Source organism: Ambystoma mexicanum, chromosome 2p (assembly GCF_040938575.1).
Source record: "Ambystoma mexicanum isolate Mex_15411 chromosome 2p, UKY_AmexF1_1, whole genome shotgun sequence".
NCBI lineage: Eukaryota > Metazoa > Chordata > Amphibia > Caudata > Ambystomatidae > Ambystoma > Ambystoma mexicanum.
In genome coordinates this window covers 551,058,515-551,073,235 of record NC_090923.1, presented here as the reverse complement: position 1 = coordinate 551,073,235, position 14,721 = coordinate 551,058,515, and the positions used below count along the sequence as shown (strand labels likewise).

General features: G+C 48.2%; 1 protein-coding gene across 2 annotated transcripts in view; it reads right to left on the bottom strand.

Annotated features, from left to right (window-relative positions):
- BAP1 (BRCA1 associated deubiquitinase 1) overlaps nt 1-14,721 on the bottom strand; it is a 545,466-nt gene that overhangs the window by 336,177 nt on the left and 194,568 nt on the right. Inside the window, exon 4 of one of the 2 annotated variants that reach the window (XM_069644004.1) lies at nt 14,528-14,660. The exons of the other annotated variant lie outside the window; for it this stretch is intronic. Coding sequence (XP_069500105.1) covers nt 14,528-14,660 — 133 coding nt within the window. The remainder of the gene's footprint in view (nt 1-14,527; nt 14,661-14,721) is intronic. 2 annotated transcript variants of the gene reach the window in all.

Genomic DNA, 14,721 nt, shown 5'->3' with positions numbered 1-14,721 from the left:
CAGTTACAAAACTCCAGATACATTCCCCCGCACCATTACAGGCCCCTGTTGTGTCGGCCTCATGAGAGAGGCTGGCTGCCCACCTGCGGGGGATGAACACGTGTGGACTGGTGCTTCCCTTGTTCCATGAATCCTAGAGAGCTGACCCCAGGGAGCGAGTGACTCTCACATCACACTGAGTCCCCTGCTGGTGAGGAGACACCGCACGAATCACCCGAGGTGACCTGTCTTGGTTCCCGGGATTACAGGGGAGACCTGACCCCCCTGGGACCGCTTCAGAGACTCGACCCAGAGATACAGAGGTTTTTGCACATATACCGTGTGTGGTTGCGAGGCGGTGACCGTGGGGGGGAGCGGAGCCCCTCCTGATTTAACTCACGACTGCTCTCAAGAGCGATTCACTCTACCCGGGTCGCAAAGATAAGCTTACCTACACCACTGAGGGAAAGGCCCCCTGAGGCAGTATTGCCCCCCCCCCTTCCTTTTTGGAATTCATACTAACGGCGATACGGAGATGAAGGGCGTGTGCCTCCTCTGTGGTCCCGACCATCTCAACAACTAAATCAATCCAAATTCTAGCACAAGCACTCCCAGGCGCATGAACCCCCACCAGAAATTGGCCATCTAGGCTTACAGTTCATTTGCCCCAACCCGCCGATGATTCTAAAATGGCCACTCCGCCGGCCCCAATCGCCGATGCGGACACAGCAGCCACTAAAGGAGACATTGCAGGTTTGCTCGCGGAAATAAGGAACATGGTTGCCAACATTGGTGGAAAGATTGATAAACTTACACAACGTCTCGACAGTATTGAGGACAGGGTTGAGGGGATTGAGAACAATCAGGCCTCAATCAACACCCTCGAATCGCAATTGTCCCTCAGGATAACTGAACTGGAACGAAGAGAATAGGAGTTCAAACTTAAGATGGACGATTTAGAGAATCGGGAAAGGAGGAATAATCTACGGTTTTTTGGAATTCCAGAGAAAGAAGGTGAAACGGAAGAGGACCTGAAAACGACCCTACATGACATTATCAAACTCCTTGTCGCCGATGATAATATCGATGAACCCAAAACAGAGCGCATTCATAGAGCAGGGGGACGGCCTGGAGGACCCCGTTCGGTCCTGGCGTGATTTCATCGCTATCAAGATAGAATGAGAGTGCTCGAAAAAGCAAGGAGCGGAGGCACCATCACCCTGAGTGGCGTCCAAATAACTATTTATCAAGACCTCTCCTCTCTGACCTTAGCCCTGAGGAAAATGTGCAAACCACTTACTACATGGATCAAAACCCGCGACACTCACTACAGATGGGGATACCCTTTCTCTCTCTCCTTTGAACATGAGGGCACGAGAATCAGGCTGAACTCTGAGCAGGCAATTAAAGCGTGCATCTCTGACCTACTGGGCCCAAAAGCTCAGGAGGAACCACGTGATCATGCACCCGGAGATGAGAGAGAGTGGCGGATACAGGGCCTGAAGAGGAGGAAGGTGAAAGGCTCAAGAAAATACCGCAGAGGAAATGGCTCCCCGGAAGGGGGCAGTTGACACTAGACGGTTACGGTATAATTTGGTTGACTTACATTCTGAGATGGATAAGTTAAGGGGATATGTTAAAAGAATGTGTTTAGGAATCCCACCTGGATGCCATCAATATGCTCACTCTGGGGGGAGGTTTCAGCGGGCTCTTTAGTTAGTTTCGATGTCTACTATGCAAGGGGACCGTGAGGTAACGGTCTCCACTTGTGGTTCGGTTATGGGCCAGTGCTTCCAACTCGGCTCAATCAGACGCCACCGAACTCAGGGAGGGAGGAGAGGGGGTGGGAGAGGAAAGGGAATGAAGACAAGTTTCACTTCAGGAGGTACAGTTGAGTTTTCTACAAGGTAGGTAGAGCTAACATGGACAGGAAAACCACTGTTGTGATGATCACCGAGTCATGTTCCAGGGGTACCATGAGGGTGGGTACGTTGAATGTTAAGGGCCTCAATTCGCCCACTAAGAGATCGCTTGTCTATAGAGAATTTCGAAGGTCGGGAATAGACATCCTTTTTTTACAGGAGACCAAGTATGTGAGAGGTGAAGAAAGGGTAATCCTGGGAAGGCGATCTGGGTCAGAGTTCTGGGGTTCGGGCCCATTGAGGAAGGGAGGGGTGGGAATACTCATCAGGAAAGGAATAGACTTCAAGGTTACAAAGGTCTGGTCAGATGTGGAAGGTCAAGCTTTGCTTGTCTCAGGGACCATTGGGAAAGTGTCCGTCACAGTAGCCACGGTTTACTCCCCCAACGTGGGTCAGATCAGATTCCTTTCCAAGACGATCCCCAAAATTATGCTGGAGGCGACAGGTCATGTAATCCTAGGTGGGGATTTCAACGTCTGGGTGGAGCCCGGCCTGGACTGGCACCCTGGTAACCCAGAAACCAAAGATAAAGTTACTGGGGACCATGGTCAATTTAAAACAATGATGGAATTGTATGGTTTGGTTGATGTATGGCGTTGTATGAATCCCACAGACAGACAGTACACCTTTTTCTCAGCTCTTCACAATACACATATCCGCATTGATTATCTCTACTCTTCAAGAGATCTATACGACACGGCTTCCCACTCAGAAATAATTACAATCTCATGGTCGGCTCATGATCTGGTGCGTGCTAAGGATGGGGGTCCCTCCCAGTTAGAGGCGGAAAATGGAGATGTAATGAGTCATTGTGGAAAGATCCCGTCTTACCGCAATTGAAGAATATTTTCGACTGAATGACACTGGTGAGGTCTCCAAACAAAGGGTCTGGGAGGCGGGTAAGGCCACGTGGAGAGGAATTCTAATGAGGGAGGGGGCTAACAAAAAAAGAGAGGCTCCTGATTGAGAACAGACTCTGCAGGGAAATCACCCAGCTAGAGATCGACGCAAGGAAAGGGGATGTTATTGATTCTGATAAAATCATAGAAGCAAGGAAAAAAAGGGAAGAACTCCGCCTCCTAGAACATGAACAAATAGCTTGCAAACTTCTTCTCCTGAAACAAAATTTCTATGAGCAGGGGGATAAAGCGGACGCGTTATTGGCGGCCAGACTACGTGCACAGCAGGCAGACCGCAGGGTGCACGAAATATCTGATCGAGAATCTGCCTCGGAAATCGGACGATCCACCATCCCGGAATTATTTGCAGACTTTTATGAATCTCTGAATACTCCAGAGGAGGATCCTAATAAACCAAGCATTCAATCCTATTTAGATGATGTTGACATGCCCAAATTAACAAACACTGAATCAGAAACCCTAGACGCCCCTATAACGGGAAGAGATTAAGGAAGCTAAAAAGAGACTCACGTTAGGAAAATCCCCAGGGGAAGATGGGTATACAGCGGGTTTCTACAAAACATTCGCGTCACAACTCACTCCCTTCCTTATTGACCTATTTAATCGGATCCTAGAGACGGGGCACCCCCCAGATTCATTTGTTAAGGAACTCATAACGGTTATTCCGAAAGAGGGGAGACATCCCAAAAAATGTGGTTCGTACCGCCCCATTTCTTTACTCAATATAGACGCCAAAATATACTCCAGGGTCTTGGCGGCTAGGATTGAATCATTCATCCCCCGCCTTATCCACCCCGATCAAGTAGGTTTTATACTCGGTCGCCAAGGTGCAGATACCATGCGCAAGACACTACACTTGGTGCATGCCTCCCACAATCTGCACACTAACCCCGCACTACTTTCCATTGATGCAGAAAAAGCGTTCGATAGGGTAGAATGGGACTTCTTAATGGATGTTCTTCAGAGAATCAGATTGGGCCCAAATCTTAGAAAAGGAATCCAGGCAATTTATTTGTCGCCCACAGCATCAGTATTTGTGAACTGGGAATATTCTAGATGGTTCTGATTGACACGAGGCACCAGATAGGGATGCCCCCTGTCGGCCATTCTGTTTGCCCTATCACTTGAACCAGTGGCACGCAATAGTAGGAAGGACCCTGGCATAGAAGGCATACATCTAGGACGCACAGAGTATAAATCAGCTCTATATACTGACGACATACTCCTACATGTAGTTAACCCAGAGAGTTCCATCCCTCGAGCCATGCTCCTCCTTGAGGAATATGGTCGCCTATCGGGGTTTAAGATCAATCGTGCCAAATCTGTACTCTTTCCCCTTCAGGGAGACCCAGAGGTAAACACTATTAAATATTCCTCCCTGGCATTGACGATTGAACATGATACAATGCAATATTTAGGGATACAAATTACAAAACAATTAGACTGCCTATACGAAGCGAATTAGCCACAGCTCCTAACTAAACTCCGTACGGATCTGGCCAGGTGGGATAAATTGTCGATTTCATGGCTAGGTCGGCTCAATGCCATAAAAATGACTCGTCTCCCAAGGTTTCTCTATCCCTTTTGGATGCTCCCAATCAAAATACCGGAACGATATTTTACATAAGTTAAGAGAAATTCTAAAATTCTTGTGGCAGGGGAAGAAGGCCCGGATAGCCTATTCTATCTTGACGTTACCCAAAGATAAGGGAGGAGTGGGCCTACCTGACCTCAGGAAATATTACACCGCCATTCAGCTGCGTGTATTTGTCCCTCACTTACGTAGCCATGGAGAACCACAATGGGTGGCAATGGATAATCACTATCTAGACCCGGCGACACTTGGAGAGTGGATATGGGCGCAGCAGAAGTGGGTGCTAAGGAAAACGAGGGATCATTCGCTCTTTGCCGCGATATGGGAAATATGGAGAGAGGGCCCAGAGATAAAAGGGATCCTAAGCCATCTATGGTCTCCGGGAATCAATATCCACATCCCTAACGTGGAGCGATTTCAGGCGTGGTACGAAGCGGGACTAGAAAGGGTGGGTCAACTCCTCCATCACTCTCCCAGAATTAACAGAAGCCCTAAACATAGGGGTTCTCTCCACTTTTCACTACCTACAAATCAAAGGGGTCTTGATGAAGGCGGCATGGAAGGAAAAACTGAGTAGGGATCTCACACCCTTTGAGAAAATGCTAGACTAAGACCGACAGGAAGGGACCGATTTCCCTAATATATAAGTTACTACTAGAGGGAGGCAGTGGATCCTCGCTCACTCTCCGAACGCGATGGGAGAATGATATGGGAGTGGAAATTGAAGATGATGTGTGGGACAAAATGTGTACCATGGCCACACGTACCTTGATATCATGCCAATATAAGCTCCACTCCATGAAACTTTTGCACCGCTGGCAATATGACCCGTATAGGCTGTCCAAGATGTACCAATCCTCTTACCCCTTCTGCTGGCGTGAATGTGGACAGGTCGCAGACTATTGGCACATGTGGTGGGGCTGCCCCAAGGTTAAGGTTTTTTGGGATGAAGTTTTGGGATGGATAAGGCACACGGATGGAATCCAGAGAACTGCGAGTCCGCACTTGGTCCTGTTTAATCTCGAGAAGATAGAGGATGAGTGGACGAGGGTCCAAGGCCTAATCACCCCCACCTACTACTAGCCGCAAGGGCGTTATTAGCCACTAAATGGAAATCACCCATGACCCAGTCTAGGAAGGAGTGGATCAATGTGGTACTAAACATATGCACTATGGAGAAAATCACTGCATCACTCCACGGTAGAGCAACACAATGTGAGCTCTTACGGTCTGACTTCCTAAGTTCATATATGTCTAAGCCATACCTGACCCCAATTGATGATGAGTCCTCACCCTTAGGGGGTTGGATCTGGTCGCCTTCCGCTAGCGTGTTGATTTCCCCCTATCTGGCCCATTCCTCCTCTCACGTTGCTAACCACACACTACTCTACTGATGTAGGTACACCCCCCTCATGATGAACCACTGAACAAACCACACCGAACTAGTCTCAGCCCTTGCAGCCCTTGCAGATGATCGCATGACCACGACTCCTTAATTCCCAAGCGACACGTCTTCCGTTCCCGGAGGGGGAGGGGGAGGGTGTGAATTTGTTTAAGGAATGAGAAAAGCATTGTATTATCCCCACCAAAAATATCGCCTATGGCCGTTCCCGACAACCATATGTACGGCGATATTTTTGGTGGGGATAATATTACCCGATACCGTGATATTGAGCTGCTTCTTACTAATGGAATTTTTTTTAACTAAATGTGTAAATAAATGTATATCATTTTACCAAGAAACTTTGTTAATCTTTGTTTGAACTACTGTGATTGCAAGTCCTTTGTGTAACATCTTGTACTGCTCACCTGCCTCTTGAGATAAGTCTGGCTGCTCAGCCACTGCTACCACATAACTGTAGTACAGGCTTGTACCAAAGGTGCGATTGTTCTTACACCTGTAGTCTTAATTGTGTGTAGTGTTCCCAAAGGGTACTGCATCTAATTCTGTCCAACAGTGACGTGTAGTGTACCCAAAATGCCTCACTCGTTGAGTTCCCATCGGTTGTTTCTTTCTGTCGTGAGGGAGCCTTATAGTCTGCGTAAGCAAGTACAGAAGAGAGAAGGTGTAAGAAGTTTATGTTCCTTCTACTCCAATAGGAGAGGAAGGGTGGGGGCATGTGAATCTAAGCAGAGACAATCATCAGAAATAAGATTACGGTGAGTAATGTATGATAGGGCATTTATAACGCGCCTATTCACAAGTGTATCAAGGCGCCACGAGGCAAGGGAGGGGAGGACAGACAGCAGTATGACGTGCATATAGTCCGACATCTAGTGGTAATTGCGGAGTATAGCATTTTTTTTCGAAGCTCGAAAGGGACGTCATGACTAACACTATCCCTAACGTGATGTGATGTGTAGTGTACCCAAAATGCCTCACACGTCGAGTTCCCACTGGTGGTTTCTCGTGAGGGAGCCTTATAGTCTGCGTGAGCGAGTACAGAAGAGAGAAGGTGTAAGAAGCCTGTTTCTTCTACTCCAAAAGAGTTGGAAGGGTGGACGCATGTCAATCTAAGCAGAGACAATCATCAGAAATACGATTACGGTGAGTAATGTATATGAGATGATATGGCATTTATAACGCGCTTATACACAAGTGTTTCAAGGTGCCACCAGGCAAGGGAGGGGGAACAGAGGGAAGACAGACGACACTAGTACTAGGCCAGGTGACATTGAGATCACGTAAGTGCACTGGGGGAGGGAAAAGTGCGAGGGCAAAGGGGGATGGGGCAGTACATTGGATCGACAGTAAAATAAAATAAAATAAAAATAAAATTAAATAAATAAAAGTGCGCCCAGCAGGTGGCAAGTGCAAGCGTAAGTGCAGACCATCAGTGTCAAGTGGGACTGTAGGGATACAGAAATAGCCCCTGAGAGCAGGGGGTCAATGCAGGTGTGAAACTGGCAGGGAGGGAACCTGGGCCTGAGATCAGAGGGTACCCAGGTAACCAGTGCAGTTTCAGTTTAGCCAGGAGTTCAGCAGGGGAGAGGAAGAGAGAATGCAGAAGCAAAGAGGAAGGTCTTGAGGTAGGTCTTCTGATGCTTGTGGATATGCTTAGAATCACATGCTGTGCATAGACTAGCAAGCAGTACCCAGAGATGGTGGTCGGATGTGTGAAGGAACAGTAACAAAGAGATGTCTTAGCACACTTGGCCCACTTGAAAATCAGACCTAGAGTGTGTATCTAGGCAGTAGTGTTGTGTAAAGGTGTGTACAGAACTCCAGGTTGCTGCTTTGCAAATGGAATCTAGAGGAACATTTGCAATGAATGGTATGGTAGCCCCTGTGCCCCAAGTCAAGCGAGCTCTAGGCGCGAAGGGTAGATCTCTCTTGGCAAGAGAGAAACACGGTGTGATGCAGTTTTCGATCCAGTTGGAAATAGCTGACTTCGAGACAGGGTCACCTTCTCTACCAGCTGCCACCGATATGAAGAATTGGTTTGTCTTTCTTAGTGGCTTTGTTTTTTCCAGATTAAATAACTGCTCTCCTCACATCTAGTGTGGAGGCTCCCTTCTGCCATGTTAGTGGTGTTCTGGAAAAGGGTAGGTAGTTCTATGGACTGGTTTACATGGACATTTGAGATAGGTTTGGGCAAAAAGCATGTGTGTGTGCGCAAAAGCACCTTGTCTTTGCGAATCGTGATAAAGGGGTCTTGAACTGAAAGGGCCTGCAGTTCACCAACTCTCCTTATAGAGGTGATTGCCACTAGGAAGGCGGTCTTGTAGGCGAGTGCCTTAAAGCTTGCCTTGTGCAATGGTTGAAAGGGAGGTCCCATTAGTCTGGTAAGAACATCATTCAGGGCCCATCCGGGAGCTGGGTTGGAGATAGGGGGATGAAGTCTCTTTACCCCCTCCATAAAGGCTGTAATCACAGGAATCTTCCACCACAAAACTCTGTTCTTGGACGTTGTGTATGCCGAAAGAGCAGTTAAGTGGTTTAGAGAATTGAAAATCAGTCCTGAATCTAACAGGCGAGTTGGGTACAAGACTATATCTTTAGGGGAGCAACCAATAGTATTGATGCCCTTGGTATTACACCAGGCAACAAAGCGCTTCCACTTACTGGAGTAGCAATGTCTGGTGGTAGGTTTCCGTGTCTCTCCGAGTATGTCCATGCATCTCAGAGTTTAAGGTGCCTGAACTCTATGAGCCAGGCTGCTATGTTGAGCGTTTGAGGGCCTGGATCTAGTGTCCCTCCTTCATCTTGAGCATGTTGTATGGGCATGGCATCTTCCTTGGCAGGGAGACTGACATTGCCATGAGATGGGAGAACCCACGCACTTGGGGACTGTTTCTGTATCCCTACAGTCCCACTTACCAGCACTTGACACCTGATGTCTGCACTTACCTTTGCACTTGCCACCTGTTGTCCGTTACTTTACTTATTGTTATTATTCTATGCCCATGTACTGCACTGTCCCTCCCCCCTCACCCTGCACTTTCCCCCTCCCCCCCCATCCCATTCACTTGCGCGATCTGAATGACACCTGGCCTAGTAGGATCGTTGTATATCGTCCCTTTGTTCCCCCTCCCTTGCCTGGTCACGCCTTGAAACACTTGTGTATAGGCGCGTTATAAATGCCATATCATATCATACCCAAGGCTGGCGGTCCCACATAGGGGCCACCAGGATCATCGTGACTGGTTCCTGGTGCATCTTGGGGACTATTCTGTTGAGAAGGGGAACCGGGGGGGGAGGAGGGGAGTTTGGGTATGTCAGGGGGGGGGGGGGGGCAGCGTAGGCAAATCTCCCGGACCATGTTATCCAGAGACCATTGCCCTTGGAGCGGTTCTGTGGGTATCTTGAGGCATAATCTGGGCATTAGGCGTTTTCCAGGGTGGCCACTAAGTCGATCTCTGGGAAGCCTTATTCTGCAAAGACTGAGTAAAATGTCCTCTTGTAGCCGCCACTCGTGCTCTACGGGTAAGGGGAAGTCTCTGCTGAGTACGTCTGTCAGAAGATTGAGTTCCCCTGGAACATGTTGTGAGTAGAGGCACATGTGTTTGAGTGCCCACTTCCAGATGTTATGGGACTGTCTGGATAACCCTAGAGAGTAAGTGCCCCCTTGTTTGTTCAAGTGGTACATGGCTGTGGTACTGTCAGCGAGGACTAAAACTGTCTTCCCCCGGAGGTGTGTCTGGAAAGCCTTCAGGGCATTGAACACTGCTAGTAGTTCCAACAGGTTGATGTGATTGGACGCTACTGCTGGAAACTACACGCTGTGATATGTCTGTTGAAGGAGGTGACCCCAACAGAGATGTGTCTGTGGTGAGGGTGGCTTCTACTGCGGGCTGGTTAAGGTTTTCCCCCTTAACCACCACTGCAGAGACTGAACAAGGGCTGCAGAGACAACCACTAGATCGTTCCACTGGCTGCTGGCCTGACAACATTAGCTGAGAGCCACTCTTGCTTGCGGTGCATGCGCAGATGAGCATGAGGAACTAGGAAGACACAGGAAGCCATCATCCTCATCAGTCACATGGCTTTGCGTATTGTCACCTGGTGACTAACTACATAGTGAGGGATCTGGAGCAGCATGTTTTGGACCCTCTCGTTGGAGGGGACGACGAGCCGGTCTTCTGTCTGAATTAGAGCTCCCAGAAACTGTTTGACCTGGCTGCGGGTTAGACTGGATTTCTTTTCGTTGATAGAGAATCCTAGGTTGAAGAGAAGCTCTACCGTCTTATTTGTCTGGCATGTTCTGTACAAATCCCCTGTTATAAGCCAGTCAAGAAGGTAGGGATAGACTAGGATGTACTGCCTGAGCAAGTGAGCTGCCACTACCGCCAGAACCTATGTGAACACTCATGGGGCTGAGGCAATGCCGAAGAGGAGAACCTTGAACGGATAGTGGGTGTCCTCTATCATGAACCCGAGGTACTTTTTGTGAGCTGGCAACATTGAAATATGAAAGTATGCATCTTTCATTTCTAATATGGCCATGTAATTCCCCTGGTGCAGCAGTCTGATTACCTCCTGAAGTGTCATCCTGAACTTTTGAGGTTTGACATACTTGTTTGCAGGGTGCAGGTCTAAAACAGGGAGCATGGTGAGATCCTTTTTGGGTACGAGGAAGTACACTGAATAAATACCCTTTTATACCTGGAGAAGCGGGACGACTTCAATGGCGCCATTTCCCAGCAGGACCTGAACTTCTTCCAGCAGGATGTGCAGGTGTTCTGGCAACAGGCGTCTGCTTCTTGGTGGGTGGTAGCAAGGTGGTTGGAGAAACTCGATACAATACCCATGGGCAATGGTTTTTAGTACCCACTGATCTGAAGTGATCCCATCCCAGGTATGGATAAATGAAGAAAGGCGACCCCTGACAGGGGAAGTGTGGGAGGGGACCCATAGCGGAGAGTCATTTGGAGGTGGAGGCCAGGAAGCCTCTGGGAGCAGAGTTTCTACCCCTGCCCTTGCCCCTACGAGAGCTGCTTTGCTGGTACTGGAAGTTGCCAGGGGAGTCCTGACTGGAACACCAGGAGGTACCGCTCCTCCCTCCCACAAGGATTGGCCACGAAAGGACCAGCGGGCGTTAGGGCCGCCACGCTCGTGAAATGGTTTAGCCGTAATTTGGATAAGTGACTTTAAGGTCCCATGCTTCTTTTTTGCCGTTATCAATTAAGGAGGCTTGTGTCTCGGGCTTAAACCCAGAGTTCTTTAACCACTCATACCTCTTGAGTAGGGTTACCTGGGCAAGCGTGCCTCCAGCAGTTTCAGCTGAGTTCAGAGCGTTTTTCAGGATATTGTGGGTCACTTGTCTGCCATCTACCATGACCGCCAGCAGGCGTGATCGGGTAGGCTCTGGAACTTCCTGAAGACCATCCCCTACTAGGCACCACTGAACATCATGGTAGCTCGCAAGGAGCATGGTGTTAGCAATTCTCTAGGAGTAGGCTGCAGAGACGGTGACCCACTTACAAAGGGTGTCAAGTTTTTTGCAACACTTACATGGAGGGGATTCTGCTAAGGACAGTGGTATCTGTGCCCTTTTGCGAGTGGTTGTTATGACCAAGGAGTCCGGTGTGGCGTGAGCCCTAACGAAGAAGGAGTTAGAGGGGGCTGGATGAAACCATTTTTCCACACTGGGATTAACTGCCCATGTAAGGGAGAGGGACAGTAAATAAGGAGTCTGGCATCTTTTAATATAATTTAATAAGAGGATAGCTTGGCTAACTGCAGTCTTTTCCTTGAGGATGTCCCCCACTAAGTCAGAGTCTGGGGCAGCTTCGTGCGTAGCGATTTTAAAATGGTCGGCTGCTCTTTTTAAGCATTTGGTCGTCAACTGGCGACAAATCTCTCTGCGGAGTAGTAGGGTGATCCAGACAGATGGCATCTGGGTCAGTGGTATGTGGTGGTGTATGCCACGAGCCCTGATCCTCCGCCTGATTCCAGCCTGGGTCTTGATACACTGGGTCGTGTCAAAAGTTAAACCCTTCATAAGAGACATCCTGGGCCGGGTCCTCAGGATCGTCCCTAAATATATTATTATGGTATCCCTGTGGTTCCTCCAAAGAGAAACTGGAGACCAGGGAAGGGAAGTTTCCGAAATTTTGAGGGGATGGGGTACAAGTCCACTTCCCTAGATCTCTTCAAGGCTCAGTCATACTTGTATGAAAATTCGATGAACTCAGCCATCTTGCCATACACTGTTCAAACCTCTCCCTAGTCCATTCTGATGAAGCTGAAGGGTCAGGAGGTGGGAAGGGCTGTGTAGAAGGGGATGCACCCTTATGTAAGGCCTCAGAATAGTCCTCTTGGGGAGAGTGGGTCTCTTTGGAGTCCCTGGCCACCGAAATAGTAACCGAAAGCTTTGCGCAAAGCTTCGGAAGCTATTTTCACGCCTCAGTGGGTTTCGGCACATCTGTGGGCCCTGCCGCGGTCGGCGACACCACCGAGTCCTTTGTCGTTCGAGCGCCTTTCGGCGGCAGGTCGACGAAAGTGGACGTTTTATGAGAACCACCCGTTCCAGAAGGAGTCTTATGCCCATTTGCATGTTGCGGGGAGGGTGCCGAACCACGAGGTTCGGAAGGTGCCGTAGAAATGTTATGCGGCCCTACGGGTATTGAGGACTTCAACAACCCAGTTGAAGAGGCCTTAGGGGTTGTGTGCTTAAGTACACATGGTGCGGAGGTGCCCTTGTCGCAGGGGTGTGACTTCCCCATAACAGTGCCAATGTCCTATCTATCGGGCCTGGGGACAGGCACAATGGGAGTGTGAAGGCTCGGCAAAAAGGTCGACTGCTTCCGAATCGGAGCCATGGCTGCCGACGGATTCCTTGTCTGAGGCGCCAACGGGGGAAACGCTTCAGCCTGCATAGTGTAGGCAGCCCACAGCTTAGACTGCCTGTCTTTCAGTGTCTAGGCCAAAATAGTTTAAAGGCCTTACACAAGCACTCATCGTGGTCACGAAGAAGACACTTATTGCATCAGCGATCGGTGCCTTTCCAGGGAAATTTGCTGTTACAAGGCGGGCAGATTTTAAAAGGAGTCCCCTCCATAACAGAGGTTAGCGACAGCCAGACTGAGAAGAGAAAGAGGGGGTGAAGGAAATGCATTCTCATAGAGAAGAAAGAAACAGAGCCCCCCTCTCCCTACTGTAAAGGCCAGGCCTGAGGACTGAGGCCACGCGGTCAACAGTCGCCGAGCAGTTATAGATGTAGCCGTCGGCAGCAGAAAACCCACAATACAGCCATCGAGATGAGAAGGATGTCGAAGTTGACTAAACGACTGTAGGCCGAGGGACTAGATATAGCAATATAAACTCTTACAAGCTCTGCATAAGCGACCAACTAGGTTGGCGGTAATAAAACCAAATATATGGTGGGAACTGGACGCGTGAGGGATTTTGTGTACACTACACGTCATGTGCGATTACCAGTAGATGTCGGACTATATGCACAGCATGTGATTCCAAGCAGATCCACAAGCATCAGAAAATGTCTCATCTATCAGTACACTATTCTTAAACTAGCAGTTAGTATTCACTGGTACGGCAGCATAGTCTTCAGCAACATGCTGCTCCAGAATCAAAGGGGCACTGAAGCCAGATTTACAGAGTGGACCCCAGGATCTTACTCTTAAATCTGGGATCATCTTTCACATGATTACTTCTACAGATCCATCCTGTGAATCTGTCAAGGTAGGGAAACTAATAGTGGCCTCTCTCTTGTTTGGAATGAGGAGTCCCACTACTCTTAGCAGCTCAGCGTGGCTTTTCCACACACATGCTATGTTGGTCTTGTGGGATTCAGTTATATCAGAACCACCTTGTTTCTCTGCAGGATTTCTCCCCTCTTCAGACAGTACGCTTGGGGGGAGGGAGGGGGTTTGTGGGGTTCTTTGAAAATAAATTATTTATACTATTTGTTATGTCTACCCAAGTATCTATTTGAACTAAAAGAAATATTTAAGTTTAACTTAATAAGAAATTGTGTTTATGTTTCTATATATCTGTGTGGTGTGGTTTCTTTGGTTAATTGTGTGGACTAATTGGGCATCAGGTCAGAATACTTACCCTCCTTTGAGTTAAGCCTGAATGTTCTGCCACAATAACTGCTGCCGCATGGTAATTATTTCCATTCATTTTTTGCACATGTCGGCTGGATGGCGCATATATTTTAATCTCTTGCCAAGGAGAAAAGCCATTTTTACTCTTGAAATCACATTTACTCTCAAAGTGTAAAAATAGGGAGTCCAATACTCCCACCTCAAAATATTATCTGGAGCACGGTTTGCCTCTTATGAGAGTTAAAGTGGCTGGTAAGTCATCCATCTATAGGGCTGGCCAAGCCCACAAGTAAAAACTGGAGACTAAAGAACGTCTCCAACCAACCAGCACACATTGACAACTGGGTTTCCTTCAATTAAACACAACAAAAAAACATTGTAAAGCCTTTATACAAAGTAAAACTAAAAAGCGGCCATGTGCCCACACCCAGCACAAATAAAAGTAAAATACTTCTCACACTTCACAAATGCAAATCAATAAGTGTCATCTTTCTGGGACACTTCGAGACCAAAGATCTTTTCTCAGTCACATCACACTTGGAGATCTATGATCTCCCCCTCCGCCACCAAACCAAAGGCCCATTTACCACACAGCATACCTGATGAGCGAAGAACATATTATTGACAATCTCATCATCCATTACAGATGTCTCGTCCACAAGCGTGGACACTTTCCGTCGGGAACGTCGCTCCTCGATCCATTTGAAGAGGAAGATGAAACCATACACAGGGCTGAGCAAGAAAAAGAAAGAAATCTGCAATCACTAATGAACTACGAGGGAACACACATATG